This window comes from Macrotis lagotis, chromosome 1 (assembly GCF_037893015.1).
Source record: "Macrotis lagotis isolate mMagLag1 chromosome 1, bilby.v1.9.chrom.fasta, whole genome shotgun sequence".
NCBI classification, from domain to species: domain Eukaryota; kingdom Metazoa; phylum Chordata; class Mammalia; order Peramelemorphia; family Peramelidae; genus Macrotis; species Macrotis lagotis.
Window position 1 is genome coordinate 217,807,978 of NC_133658.1, and position 27,600 is coordinate 217,835,577.

The 27,600-nt window shown below is 34.6% G+C and overlaps 1 protein-coding gene across 1 annotated transcript in view; it reads left to right on the forward strand.

Annotated features, from left to right (window-relative positions):
- Positions 1–46: 46 nt before the first annotated feature.
- CPSF3 (cleavage and polyadenylation specific factor 3) overlaps positions 47–27,600 on the forward strand; it is a 53,852-nt gene continuing 26,298 nt past the window's right edge. The window contains 9 exon segments of the mRNA XM_074209635.1: positions 47–168; positions 4,542–4,605; positions 6,640–6,737; positions 11,782–11,910; positions 14,704–14,881; positions 15,880–15,969; positions 17,862–18,012; positions 25,219–25,394; positions 27,232–27,390. Of these exon segments, the coding sequence (XP_074065736.1) occupies positions 119–168; positions 4,542–4,605; positions 6,640–6,737; positions 11,782–11,910; positions 14,704–14,881; positions 15,880–15,969; positions 17,862–18,012; positions 25,219–25,394; positions 27,232–27,390 (1,095 nt within the window). The 5' untranslated portion in view covers positions 47–118.

Consider the following 27,600-nt stretch of genomic DNA (forward strand, 5'->3'; position numbering starts at 1 on the left):
AGCCGAGCGTCCCTCTCGGCGGTAGCGGCTTTCCCGAGGCGGCGGCGGCGGCGGCGGCGGCGGCGGCGGCGGCTCTTCGGGTCTCCTGTTCCCTCATCCCTTCCCCCCGACCCCAGAGATGTCGGCGATCCCGGCCGAGGAGAGCGACCAGCTGCTGATCCGACCGCTGTAAGGCGCCTGGGAGGGAGAAGCGGCGCGCGGCCGGGCCCGGGGGGTGGCGCGGGAGGGCCGCTTCTGGGGGCTCCCCCGGCCCCCCACCGGCGGCGAGACTCTCCGGGCCTCTGTGCGCTTGCCTTTAAATGCCGCCCCCTCCCTCACCTGCTGGACTCTGACTTCCTTCAGGGACCCTCCCCGGCCCCCTTCTCCCCCCCCCCCAACCTCACCCGATACTGTTTTTGCGCCAAAATCCGGGTGTATTTACTGTCACCTTCGTTGGGATCCGGGTGTATTTGCTGTCACCTTCGTTGGGATCTCAGTCTCCTTACTAGACGGAGCTCTCGAAGGCTTTCTCTAACCTCCTCTTCCCAGGAGGTAGGAGATGCTTATTCTGTGTGATCGGGAACGAGCCAGGGAACAAATAAAGTGTGAACCGAGGACCCTCCTCAACTCAAATTAGTTGAACTATTAAGTCTCCTCTTTAGAATCGACACGTTTTAACTCTGCCTATTTCAGAAGGTTGGGATTTCGGGTTGAGACTTTTTTCTTTTTTGAGAATCCAGAAAAAATTAATGTGCAAATGTGTAAACAGTTATCAATTAAGAAATGTTTATTTCTTCTGGGCATTGAAGACTACCTTACACTAAATTAGGAGACCGGAACTTGAACCCAGACAAGTAAACTCAAGGAAATTACTTGTTGTCTGTCTGTTACTTATGAGGCATAATGCTAGACTTTGTCTCTGTGCATAGAAAATTGTATTATAATTTAGAGAGATACAATTTATATACACATACATGTATATATAAACACTTTTAATGCTAGGTAAGAAATGCCCAAAATAGCAAAAGAAATTGAAGGAAGATAAGACCCCATCCAGTTGGAAAGAGCAAAGTAGAGTCAAATATAGCATCAAACAGGTATGTGGCCTTTGGCATTTCACTTCTGCCTCAGTTTCCTCATCTCTAAAATGTGGATTATAATAGCACCACCTACCTTATCAGTATTATGAGAATAAGATGAGATAATATTTGTGAAGTGCTTTTCAAAGTACAGATATTACAAATCAGTGATATCTAAATTTGACCTTGAAGAAAGGAAGAAATTTAAAAAGTGGTTTATTTTTTGGTTGTGATGTCCAAGCTGTCGTTGATTTCAGTCCATTTCAGATATGGAGGGAAAAAAAAGGGTAAGAAAAGCTAGGGTAAGAAGGCTTCCTGTAGGCAAGATTTTATCTGGTATTTGAAGGAAGCAGGCATGAGGAGAGAGTGCATCAAGGACAGACAATGAAAATTCCAAGTCTGGAGATAGATTCCTTTGTTCATGGAACAGAACAGTCCAGTGTCACTAGATTAAAGAGTGTATCTGGGAGAAAGGATGGAAAACTGATGAACAAAAGAGCATAAGGGAAGGGGCTTAGTCTGGAGAGAAGAAACTGAAAATTTAGAGAGTTGAAGTCGTGTTCATAGGATCTCAGATTTGGAGGATTTGGAGCTGGAAGTGACCAATGAGGTCACTTCATTTTGCAGAAGAGGAAACTGAAACCCAGAGAGGTTGACACATGCTCAGGGTCCCACACATAAGTCACTCAATTGATATCCAAGTTCAACTCTGTTAATTCCAAATGTATTCTTTTATTGTATCACTTTTCAATAAAGGAATAATGGATTGGAAAAGTAGCTTAGTAATGGAGATGGAAATTTTTAAGTTCAGCATTTTCCTTGTATAAATTTATTATATTTACTGTGAGCTAGTTTCCTGACAAGTGAATTGCTCTAGAAAGAAGGAATGAAAAAACATTACATGCTTTGTTTGCTAAGCACAGTGCTAAATTTTAGGAATTCAAAGAAAAGAGGAGGGGGCTAGGAGTTAGACAGTTTCTGACCTCAAAGAGCTTATGTTCTAATATTGGCAAACAGCACATTTTGAGAAGTGACTTTGGTAACCAGAAGGATATCTTTGGATTGAGAATTCATTGAGTTGATGAGAGGAGTCATATGGGTGTTGATTAATACCTGTGGTTGGGAAGAAACTGGCCAGGGTATAAAACATGAGGCAAGTCTTGGACAAGCTAAGTATAGTGCGCCTTATAAGTTTACACTTAACCAGTGAAGATAGCATAAGTTGCACTTGGAGTTCACTAGCTAAATGTACTATGGAATATATAGATTACAAACCCCTTAGGAAATTAAGGTTTAGAGAGAAACTGATTCTTACGCCACATTTTTATACTAGGCTCCTTCCTAGAAAGATCATTGTGGAACAAATAAAAATGTTATTGTCTTCTGTTTACAGATGAAATAACTCAGATTTAGGAAGGTTTTTATTTGTACCTACCTAATAAGCTATGTTGCTCAAAATGAATTCAAATCTTTAAGTCTATCTATCTAGCACTCTTTTGATTATACCAAGATATACTACAAACATACCCTCGAAATCATTAAAACAATAACTGCCTTACATTCAGAGGTCTTAAAACTACTCAAATGCCTGGTGCTTACAGAATTGTGGTGGGCTTTGAGGAGATTCAAGATTTAGTGAGGAAGCCCTGACCTTCATGGAGCTCACGAGTCTAGAAGGGCTGGAGACACCAAAACAGATTATCCTAAGGTATAATATTACATAGTAAATACAATGTGCACAGAATGCTGTTTGAGGTCTCTAGTAATTAGCCAATGAGGGAATTGGGGTCAACTTCACACAGAATATATAGCATTTGAATTGGATTTTGAAAGACATCTACAAGTTCAACCAAAGATGAATTAGGGATAATATTCCAGAAATGGAAAGTGAGCCATTTGAACAAGATAAATAGCATATTTCTAAGTCAGTGTTACAGGATCATTAGCTCATAGATTTAAAACCGGAATAGGTTTTCAACCCCTCATTTCGCAGATGAGAAAAACAGGCCTCAGAGCTTAAGTAATTTGTTCAATTTGGCTAAAGCATATAGGACATAGTTTAGTAAATAAGTAATTGGGTTAGTTTTTTTACTTAAATTATTATAATCACACAAATGAATAGTATTTTAGAGCTACAAGATAACTTAGAGATGATTGTTCTAACCTCAGATTTTACAGATGTGGAAGTAATTTATCAAAGTTCTCATGTAGTAAGAGGTGAGTGAATGAATAGAGACTGGAATAATATCTCTGGATTGCTAGTCCATTGTGTTGGTGTTTTGTTTTGTTTTTTAAATTGTGAAATATTAAGTATTGTTGTTTATCCTTCATCCTCGCGGAAAGCCATTACATTAGGGAGGAGATGCCATGACAAGCACATGAATTGAATTTGAATGAGGGGGTGCTGTGCTATATCACCAGCTTCACTTTCTCCTCTGGAGCCAGGGCCAAATATAAATCAGGACCACTGGAGATGGCCCTGGATTTTAGGCAGTCAGGGTTAAGTGACTTATCCAAGGTCACACAGTAAGTGGCAAGTGTCTTGAGACTGCATTCGAACTCCCATCCTCCTGACTCCAGGAGCAATGCTCTATCCACTGTGCCACTTAGCTGCCTAGCTGGAAGTAGAGAAGAATAATAGTATTCTTTAATCAAAGCATTTTGTAAACTATTTTGGAAACAACGAAGAAAATAGCAGACATGATTTTTATCTTCATAGGAGTTAGATCCTAACATTAATTGCAAAAATAATGTGGTACAAACAACTGAATGCTAGAGAAGTTCAGAGCTCAACTAGAAAGTTTGGAGAAGTAAGTCATGATGAAGACAGTGAAACTTGAGCTGGACTTTAAAAGATGCATCAACTTAAGCTACACACATAGAAGCAGTTTAGAATAGTTTAAAAGTATGTCTTAATAACCAGACCCTAATCAAGAAGAAAAATTTGAAGAATTCAGAGGAAAAAGAAAGATATTCCAGTCATAATTTAAGCTAATTTAATAAATTCCAGTTGTTCTTTTGTATTACTTTATAAATTGTATTTCTTTATTAAATGTTGAAATATCCCTAGATTTATACATATCAAAATCTATTCAACCTATATGTAACTTGGACACTTTAAAATAACTGTCAAGATTTTCATTCCAAAACTTAAATTTAACATTTGACCTCTAACTCTTATAACATCTTCAGAAATTTAAATACATGCATTCATTCACACATTCCCTTAACTTTTTCCCTGTCTAGATTGTTCCCTTTTCTGTTTTTATATTTTTTTTCTTAAGGATTCCTAAGGAGTTCCCATCAAGAACTCCTCAGAATATATATATATATATATATATATATATATATATATATATATATATTAAAAGAGGGGAAAGCATAGATTGATTCATTAGCTAGATTTATGCTGTTACTAAAGTTTTGCCTTAATATGTTTGCACAAATGTTTATGTTTGTTTCTTTTGTTGTTGTTTTTTACAGTGGGGCTGGACAAGAAGTAGGAAGATCATGTATTATTCTGGAGTTCAAAGGAAGAAAAATAATGGTAATTGCTGTAAATGTGTATACATATATATATATACAGAAATATACAAACACATGTCATAAATCTATTACTAGCTGAAACCATTATCTTTGGTTTTTTGTAAAACTTAGTATTTTAGGAATATAATACTCATACAATAAATTGTGTTCATATAGATCTGCCAAACAGTTGTCTTTTTATAATAAATTCTAATGTGATCTCCGGTTCTGCTGCTTTGGGTTAGAATTGGGTGCAGTTTCTAATCAAGATTCTAGACATTTGATAAAAAACATGCATTTAAAGAGTGTGACTAAGTCATTGCTTTCTCCAACAAGGAGAAATTGAACTTGTGCATTTTGATGTTTCCTTTGAGTTACATGGTAGACTTAGCTGTTGCTTTTAAATGGCTTAAGGGTAAATCCTTAAGATCAGAAATTCATGACTGATTTCTAATGTCCATGGAGAAAATGTCAAATTATTCTCAGACCCTTTGAAGGAGTTCACTTATGGCTCTGTTAATTCGGGAAGAGTAGGTTCAAGTTCCATCCTTGACACATCTTGTGTAACCACAAACTAATCACTTAACTCTTTTTTTATTTGGTTTTTGTTTTTTGTTTTGTTTTGCTTTTTTTTTTTTTTTTTGGTTTTTGGTAAGGCGGCAGGATTAAGTGACTTGTCTAAAGTCACACAGCTAAGTAATTTTTAAGGGTCTGAGGCCTGATTGGAACTCAGGTCCTTCTGATTCCAGGGCCAATTTTCTAGGCAGGTGGCACCACCTAACTGCCCCCCTAGTCTCTTCATTCTTAATGCTTACATGAATACTTAACATCTTTTCATTCTATCCTCATAAATGTCTTATAGACAGTTTGGTTTTTTTTTTAGGTTTTTTTGAAAGGCCATATGGGGTTAAGTGGCTTGCCCAAGGCCACACAGCTAGGTAATTATTAAGTGTCTGAGGCCAGATTTGAACTCAGGTACTCCTGACTCCAGGGCTGGTGCTCTATCCACTGTGCCACCTAGCCGCCCCAGTTTCTTTTTTTTTTTTAGAAAGATTTTATTTTGAATTTTACAATTTTTTCCCTAATCTTGCTTCCCTCCTCCCAACCCCAAAGAAGGCAGTCTGTTAGTACTTACATTGTTTCCATTGTATACATTGATCTAAGTTGAATATGATGAGAGAAGAAAACATATCCTTAAGGAAGAAACAAAGTATAAGAGATAGCAAAGTTACATAATAAGATAATGGTTTTTTGATTTTTTTTTTTTTAAATTAAAGGTAATGGTCATTGGTCTTTGTTCAAACTCCACAATTCTTTCTCTGGATACAGATGGTATTCTCCAGATGCCCTAGAATTGTGCCTTGATTGTTGCACTGATGGAATGAGCAAGTCCATTAATGTTGACCATCACCCCCGTGTTGCTGTTAGGGTGTACAATGTTCTTCTGATTCTACTCATCTTGCTTAGCATCAGTTCATGCAAATCCTCCAGGCTTTGCTGAGTTCCTGTCCCTCCTCGTTTCTATTAGAACAGTAGTGTTCCATGACATACATGTACCACAGTTTGTTAAGCCATTCCCCAATTGAAGGACATTTACTTGATTTCCAATTCTTTGCCACCGCAAACAGGGTTGCTATGAATATTTTTTTGTACAAGTTATGTTTTTACCCTTTTTCATCATCTCTTCAGGGTATAGACCCAGTAGTGTTATTGTTGGATCAAAGACTATGTGCATTTTTATTGCCCTTTGGGTATAATTCCAAAATGCTATCTAGAAAGAAAGGTTGGAAGAGTTCACAGCTCCACCAACAATGTATTAGAGTCCCAGATTTTCCACATCCCTTCCAATATTGATCATTGTCCTTTCTGGTCATGTTGGCCATTAATTTTGAGAAGCCAGTGATATTAAATAGATAGAGTCTGTAACCAATATAGTATGTCTGTTTTATACATTTTAATGATTTGTCAACGTAGAGAGCTTTTTCAGAATGCACATTTATGCTATCCCATATAAAAAGATACTTTTATGAATTTTTTTTCCTTAATTCTTTCACAGTTGGATTGTGGAATTCATCCTGGCTTAGAAGGAATGGATGCTCTTCCTTACATTGATTTGATAGATCCTGCTGAAATTGATCTCCTCTTAATTAGTCAGTAAGTATTATCTTGAATGAAGAAGATAATTTTTCAATAGTTTTTTTTGTAATTCAGATTTTTAAAATAATTTTAATTTCACTAGTGGAATGTTAATACCAGTGGGAAGTGCACTAACATCTAAGTGGAAGCTGGCATTTTCCTTAGAGATTTTTTTAAAATAATTTTACATCATTTGTTTTTTACTGTCTTACAAAAATTTTCTATTTTATCTTGCATTTCATCAGATCTTTTCTAAACTAACTGGCAAAAATTGATCTTTTGAATACATAATTAATGAGTTACCAAGGAGTTTGTGGCAAGCAGAAATATTGCTGGCTTTTGACTTTGTCATTTCCCTTTTCAAATATCTTCAGTGTCTATTGTTTTGGGGATAAAAATATATACCTCCTTAGTCTCTTATTTAACTCTCTAAAACCTGACTTCACCTTACCTTTCCAGACTATTTTCGCATTATTTCAGCAAAGCTACATTTGAGCCAAATTAGAGGACTATTTCCTGAACTCATTTGGTCCATCCTAGTTAGTGCCTTTACATTGATTATACCCCCTGCATAGACTGTCCTCCCTCCTCACTTCCATCTCTGAAAGTCTTTATCATTAGCAACTTTCTATCTGAAGCCTTTGCTGATCCTCCAATTGATAGTGCTTTCTCCATGCTTGTATTTCTCTATTTTCAGGGAGTATCACTAATAGAAGACAAGCTCCTTGAGAACAGGGACTGTTTCATTTTCAGCTTGGTATCTACAGTGCCATGCACTTAACAGTTACTGAGTAAATGTATGTTGGACTGGACTGTTGAGTGAAATAGTTGTCATCTCTAGGAAGCAGCAAGGCACCCTGAGTGAGAGACAGACAGCCGGTGCCAGGCAAGTCAAACTGCACCAATACCTTGATCATCATCTCCCTTCAGAGTCTAGCTCCCTGAAGCCAAGTGCTTCAGGAATAGCAATGCCTCCTTCAAACCCTAGACTTCCACATTGAGGGGACAAATTGGTGGATTTTTTTCCTTGCTTTATTTTTTTTTTCCAATTACATGTAAAGATAGTTTTCAACAGTGATTTTTTTGCAAGATTTTGTGATCCATATTTTTCTCTCCCCTCCCCTAGACAGTAAGTAATCTGGTAAAGGTGATATATGTACAACTATGTTAAACATATTTCTATATTAGTCATCTTGTGAAGAAAGAATCAGAATAAAAAGGAAAAAACCCCATGAAAAAAAGCAAAACAAATTTTAAGAATTGAAAATAGTATGCTTTGGTCTGCATTCAGTCCTTTCTGTTCATTCATAGTTCTTTGGAAGTAGATGATATTTTTCATCACAGATCTTTTAGAATTGTCTTTGAACATTTTATTGCTGAGAAGATCTAAGTCTGTCATAGTTGATCGTCATCATACATTGTTGCTATTAAGGTGAACAACGTTTTCCTAATTTTACTCAATTCACTCAGTATTAGTTCATGTAAGTCTTTTTAGGTTTTTCTGAAGTCTGCCCACTCATGATTTCTTTTTCTTTTTTTTGATTGTTATTTCATTTTTTCAATTACATGCAAAGATGTTTTCAACTTTCATCTTTTTTTTTTTTAGGTTTTTGCAAGGCAAATGGGGTTAAGTGGCTTGCCCAAGGCCACACAGCTAGGTAATTAGTAAGTGTCTGAGACTGGATTTGAACCCAGGTACTCCTGACTCCAAAGCCGGTGCTTTATCCACTACGCCACCTAGCTGCCCCCATCAACTTTCATCTTTTTGTAAGCTTTTGAGTTCCTCATTTTTTTACCTCCTTTTTTACCTCCCTCCTTTTCCTTCCTTCTCTCCCCACAGCAGTAAGTAATCTGATATAGGTTCTTATATGTATAGCCATGTTTAACATATTTCCCTATTCCACCCATGATTTCTTACAGAACAGTAGTACTGCATCACATTTAAATATCTCAGTTTGTTTGGTCATTTCCCAAGATGGAAAGAAATTATTGAAAAGGGCCCCATTTTCCCTCACCACCAGCAGCAGCAACTGTTGACTCGATGCCAAGTGCAGGCAGAAGGATGTAGGAGCCCCAGGAGTAGCAGTCACCCCCATCTCCCCAGACGATCATTTCTGATTCCAGGCTAGCTCTCACATATCCATCTCCTTAAAGGGCCAGTCATCCCCACTAACTACTAGGCTAGCTTAGTAAAGCATCTTGGGGGAGATAAGAGACAGCAAGAACCAGACAACTTAAACCACCCCCTTGACCATTATTATATCTTGATGGGAACAACTTAGGACCTGAAACTAAGCTTCTCCAAGAGCTCTAGGAATAGTGACATAAAATAATATTAAAAAAGAAGCATTAGCTTCTGCTTTGCTTTTGCGCCTTAAGGACCATTTAACTTGCAGTTGAAACCCTTTTTATATGTTGTCTTCTTCATTAGAATTTTTGGTACATAGTAAGTGTTCTATAAATGCATCATTGATTCCTTTCTCTTTTTTACAGAAATTCTAGTCCAATAATATTTTTTCAAACTTCTGCTGTTTTTGCATTTCATTGTCTCTTTAATTTTAACTTTAATTTAATTTTATTTTAGAAACAGTACTACTCCATATTTCTGGTGTGAACAAAAAATCCATATTTCTGGTGTGAACAAAAAAATCAGAAATATAATAGGATTGCTTTTGCAAAATGGTAGAAGAGACTGAATGGTGCCATGAATAGTTTAAAAAGAACATATCACATTAATTAGAACTTGATCCCCATTTCGTGGTTTTCTTGTAAATTATCAGCATATCCCAATTATTCTTTGATATGAGTGGTTTGTAATTCTTTGATATCTTGCAAAGAAAACTAATGGATGACATTTCATAATTTGAAAATCGGGATTTATTTGTAATACTTGAATTTTTGTATTTCGTTTCATTGAACACAGTAAGCACAGAAACTGGTGCTTTAAAACCAAAATTCTTAATAGTGCTTGAAATTCTGTCAGATTGTAGTGTCATGGCTTCCATAGTTGTAGATTACTACAAATAACTTAAGTACAATTTTAGTAAATAAAAATTAGCAAAGGCATAAAATTTAGTTGATTTTCTCTACAGGAACTTAATTATTGTGAGACATTGTAGAATCATCATGGTGTTACTACAGATACTATACAAAAGTCTTTTGAGTGTTTACTTATTAAATTATCCCTTTACTCCAAAAAGTCTTGACTCATTTCAAAATTTATATCCATTTCTCAAGGGCCAATTTTCAGTAAAAACATTCTTCCTTTTACACATCAATCCAGCACACATTTATTGAGTGCTTTCTATGACCTAAACATTATGCTAATCTCTGGGGGATACAAGATAAAAGTGAAATCTTCATCGACTTTAAGGAACATATATATTCAGCCAAGTGAGACAATGAACTTATAAACTGGCATATACAAAAGAGTTATGAGTCCTCCTTCTAAGGGATTCCAAGAGGTTGCAGGGAGGAGGCAGAACATTGCAGGCATGAAGGATAGTCATTACAAAGACACTGAGACCTAAATTTGCATTAATATGTGAGGCACAGCAACTAGGCCAATATTGGTAGAGCATAGAGTGCCTTAAGGGGTGTGTGTAAAAAAACCCTGAAAAATTAGGAAGATTGGGTTGTGAAGAGGTTTAAATACTAAAGAGTTTATATTTGGTTTTTTAAAAGTAAAAGAGTCATTGGAAGTTAAGTAGGGAGGTGACATGAACAAAGTTGGACTTAAGAAATTCATTGAATGAATTTAGGTATGTGGAAAATGGATTAACATGGAAAAAGACTTGAAGCAAAGAAACCGAGTAAAAATTATTTGAAGTAACCTAGGTGACAAGTGCCTGAACTACGGTGATGGCTATGTGAGTTGGGAGAAGAGAGGTGCCTCTATAACATGTTATGAAAAGAAATTTAACAGCTGATGGGTGAATGTGAGGAGTCAGTTGTCACTGATATTGCAAACCTAGAAGACAAAAAAGATAGTTGTATCCTTAGAAAATGAGAATTGGTAGGGATTGAGGTAATGAATCATGTGTTAGACATGTTGAGTTTGTGATATCTGTGGGACATTATCTTGAAGTGTTCAGTAGGAAGAGTTGATCCAGGTTTGGAGCTCAGGAATAAATAACTGGATAAATCTGAGAATTGTGTGTGTGTGTGTGTGTGTGTACACATATACATATATGTATATATAATAATTTGAGAAGCTGATGAGATAACCAAATTGTATATTTGTTTTAACTCTAGTTTTAGTAAATCTTTCCTTTCTCTAGTTATTGTCAAAGTAGCCTTTCTGAAGTGTTAAGTTTGCTACTGTCTGCCATACTTAAGGTGCATTTTTCTTCCATTTGCTCATACTACTTCTTTTCTCAACAATACGCACTGATTAGTGGTTCTCAAAGGGTGTGCCACAGGTTTCACTAGGTAGTCTGTAAAATTTTGGGATTTATAATATTTGCACATAATAGAAAAGTTAGGAATAATTGTGTTTAATATAGACTTGATTAAACAGAAAAGTGTAGCATGACAAACATAATATCTACTCAGTAAACAAAATTTGCCTCTCTTATAAAAAGGTACTAACTTCAAAGTGACTGTGAAGTTACAAAGAATTCACCAAAAAAAAGGCTGATCTTATTAAAGAGAAACTGAGGGACTGCAGCTATGTGGTGCAGTGGATAGAGTACTGGCCAGTCAGGAGGACCTGAGTTCAAATGTGGTCTCAAGACACCTAGCTGTGTGACCTTAGGCAAGTCACTTAACCCTATTGCCTTGCAACCCCCCCCCAAAAGAGAGAGAAACTGAGCAAACAACTATCTCTGATTTTCTGTTTTCTTTCTAGCTTAAAATTTTAATGTTCCTTTTTTTTTTTATAGTATAGACTATCGCAACACAAGAAAAAGAAGATTGGGAACCATTGCCTGTTTATTATGCCAGATTGCTAGATGTTTGGATCCTGTTATAAAAACTCATTATTTTTTCCTATGTATGATATTTTAAATTAACTATATGAGTAATAATGCAAGCATATTAATTGGATTCCTTTTATTTTAAGTTTTCATTTAGATCACTGTGGTGCCTTACCTTGGTTTCTGCAGAAGACAAGTTTCAAAGGAAGAACATTTATGACTCATGCTACAAAAGCTATTTACAGATGGCTTCTTTCTGATTATGTCAAAGTTAGGTGAGTTGCTACAAAACTAATCAGATTATTTTTCTCATAAAATGTCAGAGGTTATTTGAATTTTCTTATTAACATTCACAGTATTGTTTCCCATACCAGTCATGTTTACTTTTATATGGCTTGTACAATATCAGAGAATAGGTTGTAATCAGAGTAATGTATCAGAGTTTACATAAGTATTGTTCTTTCAAGGTGAGAAGGGAATTAAATATTTATAACATTATCATACTTGCAAGGCAATATTATATAGTGAGGGAAAATGTTATTAGACTTGGAATCAGAAAGATCTGAGTTCAAATCTCACCTCTAACATTTAACACTGTACAAGTCATGTAATAACTGTAGTATTTCCCTCATAGGGTTGTTGTGTGACTCACATGAGGTATGCATGTAAAAGGCTTTTACAAATTTTAAAATGATAGAAGTATCAGCAGTTGTTACTTAATTATTTGTTTTTTTAATTTTTATGTTCAGTTCCAAATTCTTTCCCCATCCCGGCCCTTTCCCACATTGAGAAGGTAAGAATCTGATAGCCATTTTACATATGAAGTCATGAAAAACATTTCCACATTAACCATGTTCTAAAATAAAAGAACAAGAAAAATAAAGGGGAAAAAAAAATCTGTATTCTAAGTCCATCAATTGCTCTCTGGAGATGAATAGAATTTTATATGATGAGTCCTTTAGAGATGTGATAGATCATGATTATTGTCTTTCACAATTAATGTTACAGTATTGTTGTTCCTGTGTAAATTGTTCTCTGGTTCTACTCACTTCACTTTGTATCAGTTAGTGTAAGTTTCCCTAGGTTTTTCTGAAAACTTAGTTATTTCTTACAGTAAAATAGTATTCTATCCCATTTACATACCTTAACTTGTTTAGCCATTCAGCAAATTGCAGTTTTCCATTTTTGCTACCACAAAAATAAACTGCTATAAATATTTTTGTGCATATAAGGTTCTTTTCCATTTTCTTCTTTTTGGAGAATAGATTTAATAGCAATATTTCTGTGTCAAAGGGTGTGTGTGTGTGTGTGTGTGTGTGTGTGTGTGTGTGTGTATAGTTTTATAATCCTTTAGGCATAATTCCAAATTGTTTTCCAGAATAGTTAGACCAGTTCACAATTCTACCAAAAGTGTGTTAATGAACCTAATTTACCATCTCCTCTTCCTCATTTGTCATTTTCTTTTCTGTCATCTTAGCCATTTCAGTGAGTATGAGGTAGTATCTCAGAGTTGTTTTAATTTTCAATTCTCTAATTATTAGTCACTTAGAGCATTTTTTCAGCTACTATCAATAGCTTTGATTTCTTTATCTGAAAACTGCCTGTTCATATCATTTGATCATTATCAATTGGTTAATAGTTTCTATTTTTATATATTTGGCTTAAATCTCCATCTTTTTCAGACATGAGATCTTTATTGGAGAAACTTGCTATAAACATTGTTCCCTCAGTTTTTTGTTTTCTTATTTTGACTTTATTGTGACTTTTTTGCCCAAAACTTTAAATTTTTATATAATCAAAATTGTCCATTTTACCTCGTGTGAACTTCTCCATCCTGTTTAATCACGAACTCTTCCCCTGTTCAAAGATCTGACAGGTGATTTCTTCCATGTTAACTTATCTTATGATGTCACATTTTATATATAATTCTTACCCATTTTGAATTTTTCTTGTAAGATGAAAGATGTAAGATGTTGGTCATTCCCCACACTTTGCTGTATTACTTCCCAATTTTCCCAGCAGATTTTGTTGAATTGGCAATTCTTGAGATCTTTGAGTTTATCAAACAGTTGATTGCTGTGTTTATTTCCTTTTGTATACTATATACCTAATCTCTTTCAATATCAACCACTAACTCTAAGATGTTTTCCTAGGATTCTAGATCTTGGAAGGATCTTCAGGGCAGTGTAGGACTTCAATCCATCCATTTTATGGATAAGAAAACTGGAGCCCTGGGGAGTTAGAATAACTTGTAAAGGACCATACAAGTAGAAAGCTGAGGATTTGAACTCAAGTTCACTGACTCTGGAACCAGTGCTTTTTCCATTATACCATGTACTGCCTATTATTCGGAATACTCACTAGTTTTCAGACATCCATAGTTTCATCCAACCATCAATACAAATTTCAATTGTTCCCTTACCTTAGGAACCTATTTGGGCCAAAAAAATTTTTATCACCTGTTGCCCAACCTCCTAATAATAAAATAAGCTTATCCAAATTTAAATAAGCTGGTTCTTTAATGGTGATCTCTTCCCAGGCTGTTTTTCAGTTTTACTTCAGCAGACACTAAATATCTCCTCTGTGGATAGCACTGTATTAAATCTAAGGATAAAAAGACTGAACTCCAGGTACTTAAATTCTACTGTCATGAAACCTTTTAAGCCTGGAGAAATTGTCTTTCCTTGATTATATTTTTGTAGAGACCAGTGCATAACATTCCAAACAAGGATATAAAATAAAATTTTAGCATGTTTCAAGTAATCATAATATAATCTACTTCCTTTTATTCTCTTTTTTTAGTTTTTTTTTTTTTTTTTGCAAGGCAATGGGGGTTAAGTGGCTTGCCCAAGGCCACACAGCTAGGTAATTATTAAGTGTCTGAGGCCGGATTTGAACTCAGGCACTCCTGATTCCAGGGCTGGCACTCTATCCACTGCGCCACCTAACTGCCCCATTCTCTGTAAATAATTGGAATAGCTTTATGTCATCAGAAGAGTTTTCTATGATTTTCTTTAAAATCAGAAAATGTTTAATCTTATTCTTCATGTTCTGTTTTTTAATTTTAGTAATATATCGGCAGATGACATGCTTTATACTGAGACAGATTTAGAAGAGAGTATGGACAAAATTGAAACTATCAACTTTCATGAAGTAAAGGAAGTTGCAGGAATCAAATTTTGGTGTTATCATGCAGGCCATGTTCTAGGAGCAGCCATGTTTATGATTGAGATCGCCGGTGTAAAGGTACTACATATCTTAAGATAAACTAATGTTAAAGGAAAGAAATATAAGAGTTGGAAGATATATGTTCAAATTCTGGCTTGAATACTTTGTATCTATTGACCTTATGCAAGTCACTAAGCCTGTTGGAGCCTCAGGTTTTTCCTTTGTAAAGTGAGAACAGTGTTGTTGATATTTTTTAAACTACCTTCATCATAAACTTGTGAATAATTTTTCAGACCAAATTAGTGTTTCCCCCTACAGTGTAGTATTGAGAGTTTCTTAAAACATTCCCAGTGTTAAGACAAAACTTAAGAGTAATAGGCAGAATCTGACTTTAGTTGCTAATCTTCCATTTGACCATGAGATAGAATAGTAAGTGAAAATACCATGATGCTTCAGACCTTCACTATATTTGGTTACAATCACATAACTGTGTTGATCTACCTATTTTTATTTGCTTTGAATGTTTTCTTTAATTGGGTTTTACTGTTTGATCCAGTAGGGTGCGTTAGTTCTTATTATGAATACTTGTAGTTTAAAACAATAAAATTTCAAAGGTGAAAATAAGCTGAAGTAGTATTGGTCTTCATCTACTTGTGCCCTTGATGTATAGAAAATACAAGTTAGGTAACTTGATAGAGAACAAAAACCTCTGGTATTAGGTTCATTTTATGTGGGAACCATGTCATCAGACTTTGCCCCCAGAAGGAAGAAAAGAAGAAGAAACCATAGGCAAGAAAGGTTGTTTATTCTAATTGTAACAATATCTAATCAAATTAGCTGGAGAAAAGTAGAATAAATTCTAGAAATTCTAGTTACAAGATAGCAGGTGGATTATAGGCCATAATTATTTCTCATGAAATCTAGCTTATTTAAAATTAACTGCAACTTATAACTTGATTTTTTTTGCTTATGAATATAAATGTTCACATTCATCCCTAGATTTTATTGATTTAATTATAAAAGACCTTTCCAAAATCCTAATTCCTTTCCAAGCTAAGTTTTTTGGGTTTTCATAGCTTTTATACACAGGTGATTTCTCAAGGCAAGAAGATAGACACTTAATGGCTGCTGAAATTCCTAATATTAAACCAGATATTCTTATTATTGTAAGTATTAATGTTGCTTGATTTTAATTGATTTTATCATTTGTTTTTACATCCGCTAGATTTTCCTCTATACCCTCACTTTGCCCCTTACAAAGAGACTTTTTTTATTTGAGGTAATAGGGTTAAGTGACTTGCCCAAGGTCACACAGCCAGGCAATTATTAACTGTCTGAGGCAGGACTTAAACCCAGGTCCTCTTTACTCCAGGACTGGTGTTCCGTCCACTGTGCCACCTAGCTGCCCCCAAGAGACTTTTTTTAAGTGAAGACATTTTTTTCCCCCATACATGGGGAAAAGTATTCAACTTTCATGGGTAATCCTGAATTTTTGAACCAAAAAAACCAGTTATTGATTTAGACTTAGAATAATAATTCAACTTCATCCTTTGTCTTTTAAAAGTGGATATTCCACATAAAGATTTGTCTTCAGAGAGGGTAATGGACCTAGATGGGGCTAGTAATGTGTGTTCTACCTGGTACTTTATCACCAACATCTTAATCAAGATGAAATTATTTGAAAGTGAACAGTTACAATAAGCTTGAGGAGAACAGGAAATTATTAAGTGAAACCTGAGGTTCAGAATTATTTGTTTTATCTCTTAGCACTTAACATGTGCCACCTTGTATTTTTGTTTATCTTTTCTGTGATAAATGATACTTCTCCCCAACTGATTCCAAGTTCTTTGTATACGGTACTTCTCCCTAACTGATTCCAAGTTCTTTGTGGGCAGAGAAGACATTACAGCCTTCTTTGTGTTCCATGCCTATAACAGTGTTCTGGCACATCGTAAGGGCTTATTCCTTCATGTTTGTAAAGTTCTAACCTCCTACTCTAACACCCCATTATATCATGAAGGTTACCATGGATTCTTAAAGGCAGGCCAAACGAAATGAGAGCTGTGGCAGGTCCTATCAAACTGGAAAATCTTTTAATGTAACCCATAACCTACTGTTTGTTATTTCAAAATTAGAATAGCTAAGTTTTAAGAGACTAATGCTTCGTTGGCAACAGTTGTGATTCACATGGTAGGAGGGAGTGAAATCACAGATAGTTTTGAAGTATATGCTTGATTGTGATAAAATGTCAATTCAAGGAGATTCACAAATAGACTGATTCTGTGTTTCAAAAGTTCGAAACCATTTTGAACACAAGTTGTAGGTGGTCTTTCCCCACTAATGCCTGTCTCATTGTATCCTTTAACTTGGCCTTGAATGGTGCCAACTCTAGCCCATTGTTTGAGGAGCAGTGATAATCTTCAATTTTCATTTACTAATTGATGTAGTGATAAATATCAGGCATTGAGGTTAGTAAAGAAGATTTAGTTCCTTGGTTCCAAGGCAAATAAATGAATGCAATTTCTGAAAAAATTTCTGAAAAACTGCATATATATATATATATATATATATATATATATATACATATATATATGTATATATATATATGTATATATATATATATATATATATATATATATATTTTTTTTTTTTTTTTTATCACTTCTTAGCCACTTTGTGGCATTAAGAGCACCAAATTTGGAGTCTGGGATCAAACGCTCTGAGTTGAAATCCGGGCTCCAAATACTTACAAATACAAATTGTATGACTCTGACAAAGTCACTTAACCACTATCTGCTTCAGTTTCCTCATCCCTACCTCCCAGGGTTATTGTGAGGGTCAAATAAGATAACATAATATTGTACTTTGCAAATTTTAAAGCATTATATAAATGCTCACTATCCCCAATAATCTCAGTGTTAAAGTGTTAATGTGTACAAACAAATTATATAATGATAGAGTTAATTTTATTTGAGTGTCATTCTTATTTTTTAAGACATTTGAGGTTGGATATAATATGTCTGATATCTGATACCTATGTATAAATTATGTTATTTAGGAATCTACATATGGGACTCATATTCATGAAAAACGAGAAGAGCGAGAGGCAAGATTCTGTAACACTGTTCATGATATTGTAAATAGAGGTGGCAGAGGTCTTATTCCTGTCTTTGCTCTGGGACGAGCTCAAGAACTTCTTTTAATTTTAGGTATGTTTCCTCTCTCATAACAGCAGTAAACTTTATTGCTTTTATTTTTGTTTTTTAGTTTTTGCAAGGCAATGGGGTTAAGTGGCTTGCCCAAGGCCACACAGCTAGGTAATTATTAAGTGTCTGAGGCCGGATTTGAACTCAGGTACTCCTGACTCCAAGGCCAGTGCTCTAATCCACTGCGCCACCTAGCCACCCCAGCAGTAAACTTTAAAAAGATATTTACAGAAAGTATCATGGAATAAATACATTGAGGATATAGCATCCTCAGTTTATTCCCTTATGATACCTATGAAGACACCAACACCTCATAGCCATATGTTGTTTACAGTTTACAAAGTGCATTAACAAGTATCAGCTCACTATGATAGGTATCAATATCTTTATTTTACCAATTAGGAAATTCAGAACCTAGAAGATTAAGCAATTTATCAAATTAAACAAGCAACTTAAAGTACAATTTAAAGCCAGATTTTCTGATGCTAGTCCTCTTGCTTTCATCTTCAACTCTTTAAATTCCCTTCCCACCCCCAAATCCCTTTCTTTGTTGCCATTCACTCCTTTCTAGACCTTGTTTGGATTACATCAACATTCTACCTTGTTTGCTCTTGCTGGAGTGCTGCTAAATGCTGGACAAAGACTCAAAACCATGCTGATAGAACCACTGCATATGTGTTATCTAATATCACTTTGGCTCTCACTTCTGATAATCATTCCTTTTTGCTTTTCTCTGATCAAGTTTTCCTACAGTAGTTCTCCACATAATCATTTTTTCTTCCTAAGCTACCTATACTTCCATCTTCTCCTATAGTACAGTGAGATTTTTACCTCTCTAATCCTAACCTCTTTGCTTCTTAAGATTGGTTTTTTTGACTGCCTTAGCAGCCAAAATCTAATTCTGATTTAAATCTATATTTTACTAAAATCCTCAGATCTTCTGCGGAATAACTTGCGTTAACTAACCTTGTGTTTCCCATCTTCCACTTGCAGAATCAATGTTTTGACCTAAATTTAAGACTTTTATATGTTTAGATTGAGAAGAATAAAGATCATCTGGTCCAACTCTTCCATTTTATTAATGAGGAAATGGACCAAGAAAGGCTAAGGGACCAAGCTAAAAGTGTGTGTGCATATATATCTGAATTATCACATAGGTAATAAGTGGCAGATTCTCCTACTCCGGAATAAATGAACTACCATCTTTGCTAATTGGACCAATATAACCTATATCTTGACTGTTGCCCAATGTGTTTAGCTATCCCTCTTATCTTTTGTCATCTTCACTTTTAACAAGATTGCCTTATACCTTTGTCTGTCATAGCACAAGGCTAAGCACAAATACCTGATACTTCATTGGCTGCCTCCTTCAAAATTGATGTTGTGAAATTATTGATTAACCTTTAAGTTGGCCATTCAAGCAACCTCAAATCTATCCAAATGCAGATTCATTCATCCCACATTTTTCTTTTCTATAAGAGCAGCATGAATTTGTGAAATATTTTTCTAGAACTGAAGTAAGATCTAACTAGCTAGCTTTCCCTTATCTTCCAATCTATTAACCTATCCAAAAAAAAGGAAAGATACTCTTTAGTTATACCATTTTGGAGCCATCATTTCTGGTTATAGATACTCATTAATCTTGCCTCCAGTAGTATCTTCCATAACTTTCCCAGTATCAAGGTCCAACTTATTGGTCCATGGTTTGAAGATTCCATTCTTTGCCCTTTTCTGAAATTTAAAGCAATATTTCTCCTTCTCAACTCCTGTGGTATTTTCCTGTTTTCCATAATTTTTCAGAAGTCACTGATAATGGTTTAGAGGTTATATTTGTATGTACTTTCAATTCCCAGGAATATTCTGAGTCCAGCCTCACCTTTTCCTCTTAAGAGTCTCTAGTTTCCTCTAAGATTCATTCAAGTGCCATTCTGCATGAATTTTCCTTAATTTGCTCCCCCCCCAAGCTACTATTGCTTATAGCTGAAAATTATCTCATATATTTTGTATATGTCATGTGCCCATTGTTCCCCCTTATTGGTACATGAAGGCAGGCCCTGTATTGCTTTTTCCTTATATGCATAGTGCTTAGCACAGAGGCTAGTACATGCTAGGTGCTTCATAAATGCTTTTTGATTAATTAGTGAATTAAACTCATCAAGGGCAGCTAGGTGCTATATTACTACCTCCGTAATTATTTTAGGTATCAACTTCTTAGGAGCCATTTTTGATCAGTTTTTTCCCTTCAGAATTGTTCTTCTGTAGAAAAAAAGTAGAAACCAAATACCTAGTAGTTTGTGCAGTACTTTTGACCTTCCTCTTAATTTTATACCTTAATTTATTTTCCTCTTAATATGTATACCTGTATGTAGGTTTGAAAATCCCAGGTAGTAGGGGAATTTTTAGTGCATTTATACTCATCTCCTTTGACTACACTTCTTTTTGCCTTTCATTGTAATTATGTGTTTTTATTTCTTCAGAATCTCATTGTTTGAGGTTTCCCATTCTTCCTAGACTTAGTTGAAGTCTGCTTCCCTAAATCTGGGTTATGTGTCATATTTTCTGGTATCTTAAAAATTCCAAAACATATGCAGACAAACCCCTCAAGGCTTCCATCATACCTACTTTAGGACTAATTACCTGGTGGTGAGCTGCATAATGTCAGTTTTTTTCATTGATTTTTCTTATTTAAAGATAAAACATCATTGAGACAAACCATAAATTAATAGCTGTACATCTTTCTTAGAATGTCCAGATTATTGAAGTTCCCTATGGCTACTTTATCCTGCAGCCTATTCCTTCTTTTTCTCCAGATTGTTTTAAAGCAAAGGTGTCAAACATGCAACCTGCCTACCTGTTGTATTCACAGGTATAGTCATAACTACACTTAAACTGTAACTGATATTTAATGAAATAAATAAAAATAAAACATAGATAATATTACATTTTAAAAATAAGTCATTTTTGTGTGACAGAAGCCTATATACAGATTAGGGATCCATTGCTAATTGAATTTCATACCTACATATAATGTTTATTTTGATATTATTATAACTCCTATTTTGTTCAGCAGTGTCTTTATCTAAATGCTCTTCTTGATATTTTTCACCTAGATTTACTGGGTCTCCTTAGCATGAATTTTCTTCACAATATATAAAGCTTTACCACTACCTCCCACCCTCCATCTTCTGGGTTTTTTTTTTTGTTTGTTTGTTTGCACCACTTAGCTGCCCCTCTCCATCTTCTTTTGAATAAGGTTCAGATCCTTTCAGAGGCATATTTCAGTCATGTGTTCTAGAGGAATTTATAGTCTCAAATTTTTCTTTTTAACTTAGGCTTTCTAATACATTTTTCATGATATTTGTGCTTTCTTCATTTCTGTATAAATATGGGAGACCGGGGGCAGCTAGGTGGCGTAGTGGATAGAGCACCAGCCCTGGAGTCAGGAATACCTGAGTTCAAATCTGGCCTCAGACACTTAATAATTACCTAGCCTTGGGCAAGCCACTTAACCCCATTGCCTTGCAAAAATCTCAAAAAAAATTTTACAAAACCAAATTAATATTTTACTAATCATTATAAACTGCATTTTAGTCTGATTGAAAAAACACATTCTTATTTTTTAAAACTCATCCAGAAATCTCAAATTCATTGTCAAATATTTGCTCTTAAATTCTTATATGTCTCTCTTCTGAAGCCCTTCTTATTAATAATGTTGATGAAAATATCTATTATTATGACTCTCAAAAAAGCCTTCATTTTCTTACCCCAAGTTTTATAATGCATAGCAGTGCTTTTTTAGTGTCTTTCTGGTACTGTTGATTTTTGCTTATGTGAATCACCTAACTTGTGTAGTAGTTGACAGATTTGACAGTTCTTGTTAGGTTCTGTACCATTTTATGGGAAAATAGAAAGCCTTTTTATTGTTAATATCCAATAGACATATAAACAATGCTCTTTAGCGAGTAATCTATCATTACTTGCTCTATATCTCAACCTCATGATACTTGTCTTCATTACTTGGAGAAAATAGCCCTTTTAAATAACTTGGTTTTGTTGCTGCTGATAACTTGATTTTTAAAAAAATAAGTATTGATATTTTTGGTTTCTCATAGCACCTTATCCCAAACATCTTTCCCATTTTCCTTCTTCCAAAGAACCATATTCTAAATGACAAATAGTATTTTTTAGAAAAGTTTTTTTAAAAAAGCACAAATCAATGATGTATGGAAAAAGTCAAAAAACATGTGTAATGTATAAAATATGTGTACTTCTCACCTCCACAAAACAGTAGATTGGAGAATAAGTTTGCTTTTAATGTTTTTAACATGCATTTTTTCCATTTTCATGTTGTAGTATAACTGCCTCTCTGTGCATCAGTTCATAATTGATGTTTGCATTCTTTTCTGTATTCATCGTCCATTATTTCTCTTTTTAAAATTTTTTTTCATTATTTCTTATGGATGTTTATACACATAGTAAAATTATATTCTCTTGCTGTCCCAGTTAGAAGATATGTGTATTTCTTTTTAGGTTTTTTGCAAGGTAATGGGGTTAAGTAGCTTGCCCAAGGCCACACAGCTAGGTAATTATTAAGTGTCTGAGGCCGGATTTGAACTCAGGTACTCCTGACTCCAGGATTGGTGCTCTATCCACCTAAATGCCCCCATATGCATATTTCTTAACTGTAGTTTCATTTTGTTCTTTTTGTCCCATTTGTTTATCTTTCTGTGGGATTTATACAAAACAGAGATAATGAAGTCTTTATCATTGTTTTTATTTTCTATATCTTATAGTTCAGATACACGTTTCCTTTGTGAATTTAAATACTAAGGCATTTGGAAAATTTAAGTTTATACTTGATAAGAGTTTGTTATCTATGATTCTTTTCAGCTTAATAGAGTTTTCAATTACCTTTGAATTTCTTTAATTCCAAGTCCCAATTATGTATTACAAAGGCCTAAACTAGTCACTACCATTTCAAATAAGAGATATGAGTCTATTATAGCTTTCTACATACTTCTTATCCATTTGAAAAATTAAAAACCTTTCTCAGTTACCTATATTGTTAAGGATAAGATTATCCTTGATGTGACCAACATGTAGTATAAAGTGACTACATTAATTTCAACCTCTTCCCCTAATTCAAACTGTTTAAGAACTTTGGTAAGTAATAATTTTGATTTTTTTTTTAGGGTTTTTTTATTTTAATCTTCTGCCCTCTACTGGAACAACTAATGAATGACTGAATGTATAACAAGGGGGAAAAGGCAAAAATGCACTCAGTGCATAGTTGAAAATTCACTTTTCACTTTTGCTTTTAGTTAGATGTTTTCACATATTTATGTAAAATGCATCAAATAGTATTTTTAAAAATCAGATTAAGTTGACTAACTCTTATCTGGGATTATAAATCTGTAAACAGCCTTAAACTATCTGAGGTATTTAGTGCTATAAATGATTGACCCTTTGAATGCCTAATTAAGCAACAGATTCAATTTAATGTGTAAGAGAATGGCTGTATCTGCCAGATTTTGGAAGATTTATTTTTCTTGATTTTGATTTTATGTGCTTTTTGTATTTAAAATTACAGAATTAAAAGTAAGCACATAAATCGAGCAATTTGTCATTAAGTACTGCTGGAATTGAGTCAGTGGTGTAGGGAAGTACCATGGCTATTTTTTTTTTTTGCAAGGCAGTGGGGTTAAGTGGCTTACCCAAGGTCACACAGCTAAGTGTCTGAGGCTGGATTTGAACTCAGGGACTCCTGACTCCAGGGCCAGTGCTCTATCCACTGCAACACCTAGCTGCCCCCATGTCTATCTTTTGAGTTAAAAAAAAATCTAGTTTCCAAATCCTACCCCCGGTTTATAATAGTTCTGTGATCATGTTCAGGTTTCTTAATTTCTCGGTGCCTTCAAGCAACCCTGTAAGACCATAAACTACAAAGACATTGCCAAAAGTTGATATTTAGGTGGGAAGAAGTTTCCAAACTGGGAGTTCCCTACACTGATAAAAATCACAGATTCAGCACAGTGTCAAAGTATTTTTCTCCGTTACATTAAGAATGGGTTGTTGAAATAAAAGGTTTCCCAAAGGTCTTACTACATGTTTAAATCTTAATAGTTGAGAATTGAACTAAGATTTTGGGGACTTTCTGTATTATTGTCCACATTTTACAGATAAAAAAAAATACATTCTGGAAAGCTCACTATTAAATGATGTAGCTGATCATAAATAGGAGATCACTTACCTCCCAAGTCTTTTGCTACAAGTATTTCACATAGCTTTTAATCAGTCAGTTGATAAACATTTATTAAGTCCCTACTTTGGACCAGCCATTGCTAAGTATATTTATGCATAAAAAGATAGTCTGTGCCCTCAAGAAGGGAAGATAATCCGCAAAAAAGAAAGTAAAAAGTTTCAGGGGGATGGATGAAGGTATGCAACACAGGGGAGTGGTGGAAAAGTCTCATAGTAGTATAATCAGATGTGAAATGAGAATTTTAAAATGAGACTAATTTTTAAAAGAGGTTTTTCATATTTAGTAATTATCAGATGGTTATCATTTTGCCTGGTTATCACTTTTTTAAAGTAAAGGGTATTCCAAGATTGGGGGGAGGGAGGAAGTTTACCAGTTCAGTTCAGTACCTTCTCTGCAACTTAAAATCTTTTGACACAGACTAGAATATTGAAATGTGAAGTAAGTTGCCCAGAATCCCACTCTCACTACATTAGAATCACTTAATACGCATTTTTTCAAAATTGTTAGTCAGTGTTTATTATTATTTCTAATAATCCTATATATTTTTTGTCTTATGGTTAAATAATTATTTTGAGTTAAATTAGGACTAAATTGAAGCTTGGTCCTAGTGAAAAACTGCTAAGCTATTTTTTTTAGATTTTTTTTCAAGGCAGTGAGGCTAAGTGGCTTGCCCAAGGCCACACAGCTAGGTAATTATTAAGTGTCTGAGGTCAGATTCGAACCCAGGTACTCCTGACTCCAAGGCTGGTGCTCTATTTATTCACTGTGCCACCTAGCCGCCCCTGCTAAGCTATTTTAAGTTGTGAAGTTTAGATTTGCTTTTTTCATAAAAATTTGATCTTTTAAAGTTTCTGATGAAGATAAAAATCTAAATGAAAACTTGATTTTAAATTTTGTATCTTTGTTTTAGTAGAGTGATGTTTTTACTTTGTAAAATTTCTTTTTAGATGAATATTGGCAGAATCATCCAGAACTCCATGATATTCCAATATACTATGCATCATCTTTGGCTAAGAAATGCATGGCAGTATACCAGACCTATGTCAATGCCATGAATGACAAAATCCGCAAACAGATCAATATCAACAATCCTTTTGTCTTCAAACACATTAGTAATCTCAAGGTCAGTATATCTGGAAAAAGGGAATAATTTACTTTTGTCTTCAGTCATTACTGTTTAGAAGATGTGTATAGTTCAGTTTCTTAACAATTTCTTGCCAGAGTTCATCTTAACATAATTTTTTAATCAATATTATGATATTTATGTGACATTAAAAGTTATCTAATAAAATTTTATCAATTGAAGCTCAAAGAGATTTACTGACTTGTCTGAGATAAGTAGCAAAGCCATGATTCGAATACAAAACTTGTGACTTCAAATCCATATGATACAATAAACATTTACTAAGCACATATTATTTCCTAGTCTCTGGTTAGGTGCTGGGAATAGAAAATATACATATAATTTTTAGATTTTTTTTGCAAGGCAATGGGGTTAAGTGATTTGCCCAAGGCCACACAGGTAATTATTAAGTGTCTGAGGTTGGATTTGAACTCAGGTACTCCTGACTCCAGGGCCGGTGCTCTATCTACTGTGCCACCTAGTCGCTCCTAGAAAATATTTTTAAAAAAACAATTCTTGCCCTCAAAAACCTTCTATTTGATGAGCAAAGACAGTACCCAAAAGGAAACTGAAAATAAGCTCCATGATTGGGGAGGGGGGTGGAGTGAGGATTGTAGAAGTATGACAAGAAAGTCAAAGCCAAGCAGAGCTACTGGAGCACATGAAGAGATGACTGGGATTTTGAACCCTCTATCAAGTTTTGACTCAGCTCTCTAGTTAATTTTTTTTAACTAGCAAAGTAAGGCAGAAGCAGTTAAGTTGTAAATTGGAAAGCAAAACAATCCCCCTGGTGATGAGTTTTTCCTGGGTATGGATGGGATATGATGAAAATGATAGTAAAGTCAAAACCAGGCAGAGTGGCAAATGAAGGAAATCCAATGTTCTTTCAACTCCATTTTACTTGGAGAACATGTAATAAATTGTGATTTTTTTTCCCCTTACTTAATACTAAAAAGACCTTTAATGAGAACCATACTTAAAATTTTAATAATAAGACAATTCAAAAGCTTTTAACGTTTTTCAGATTTAGTTGATATCACAGTTTGATTTTTTTCGGGGAAGAAATTTACCATTGTAAGTTTATAGTTTAACTCTTTCCAGTGTGTGGAAAGGGGAGCAGATAGAACAACAATTTAAGTGTTGTTTCTGAACTAATTTTGTTGTCCTCAACAGATCAATATTTACTAGGATAACACTGATCAAAATTTAATGTGTCATTAAGAGAAAACTATGAAAAATCATCTTAATCTGAAATCTAATTCTGATCACTGTTTTGAAATTCTTTTCAACCCAATAATTTTTATTACTATTATTCTTTTCCTATTCTCTTTGTTCCTTCTATTTTGCTTTCTCATAATTTACAAGAGTTCCTTTTCACCTGTGAATGACCAGAGACTAGTGTATTGGTCATTATAATATTATTGAACTTAGAAATAACCTGATCTTTATTTTTTTAGTACAGAAGTTCTTAACATTGAGGTCTATGGATAGATTTCAGAGGTCTGTGAACTTGAATGGGAAAATATTACATCTTTATTTTCATTTAACCTCTAACCTTTCCATATCCATAAGTTTATTTTATTCATTAAATAAAGCAAAATTCTGATGAGTCCATCAGCTTTAAAACCAATTTTCAAAGGCATCCAAAATGCTTAAACTCTGGGCCATCCCTACTACCATTCCTCAAAATTGTTCAAAAGCTCAAGAAACTGTTGTTTCTTTACTGGTCAGTCAAGCTAATTAAGTATGTCCTAGGGGTGTTTCATTTCACCCAGCTTGCTATTTGATACACTTGACATTAGTGATTAGCATATCTTTTTTATCTCTTTTCTCTCAGAGCATGGATCATTTTGATGACATTGGCCCAAGTGTTGTGATGGCTTCTCCAGGCATGATGCAGAGTGGCTTATCCAGAGAATTATTTGAAAGTTGGTGTACTGATAAAAGAAATGGTGTAATTATAGCAGGATACTGTGTTGAGGGAACACTTGCCAAGGTATGTTATCATGTTTAAGGTTTGCATTGTTTTTTTAATCATAGTGTGTACTTCCCACTAATTTAGATTAAACCTTATGCAGTCTCAACTCATTTAGTTGCTTTTTCATTGTAAAAGTACTTACTTAGTGTGCAGATTTTCATCTCTATGAAATATTCAGCCATGCATTGTGGGAACAGTTATGAAAAATAACTTTCATCATTCTAATCA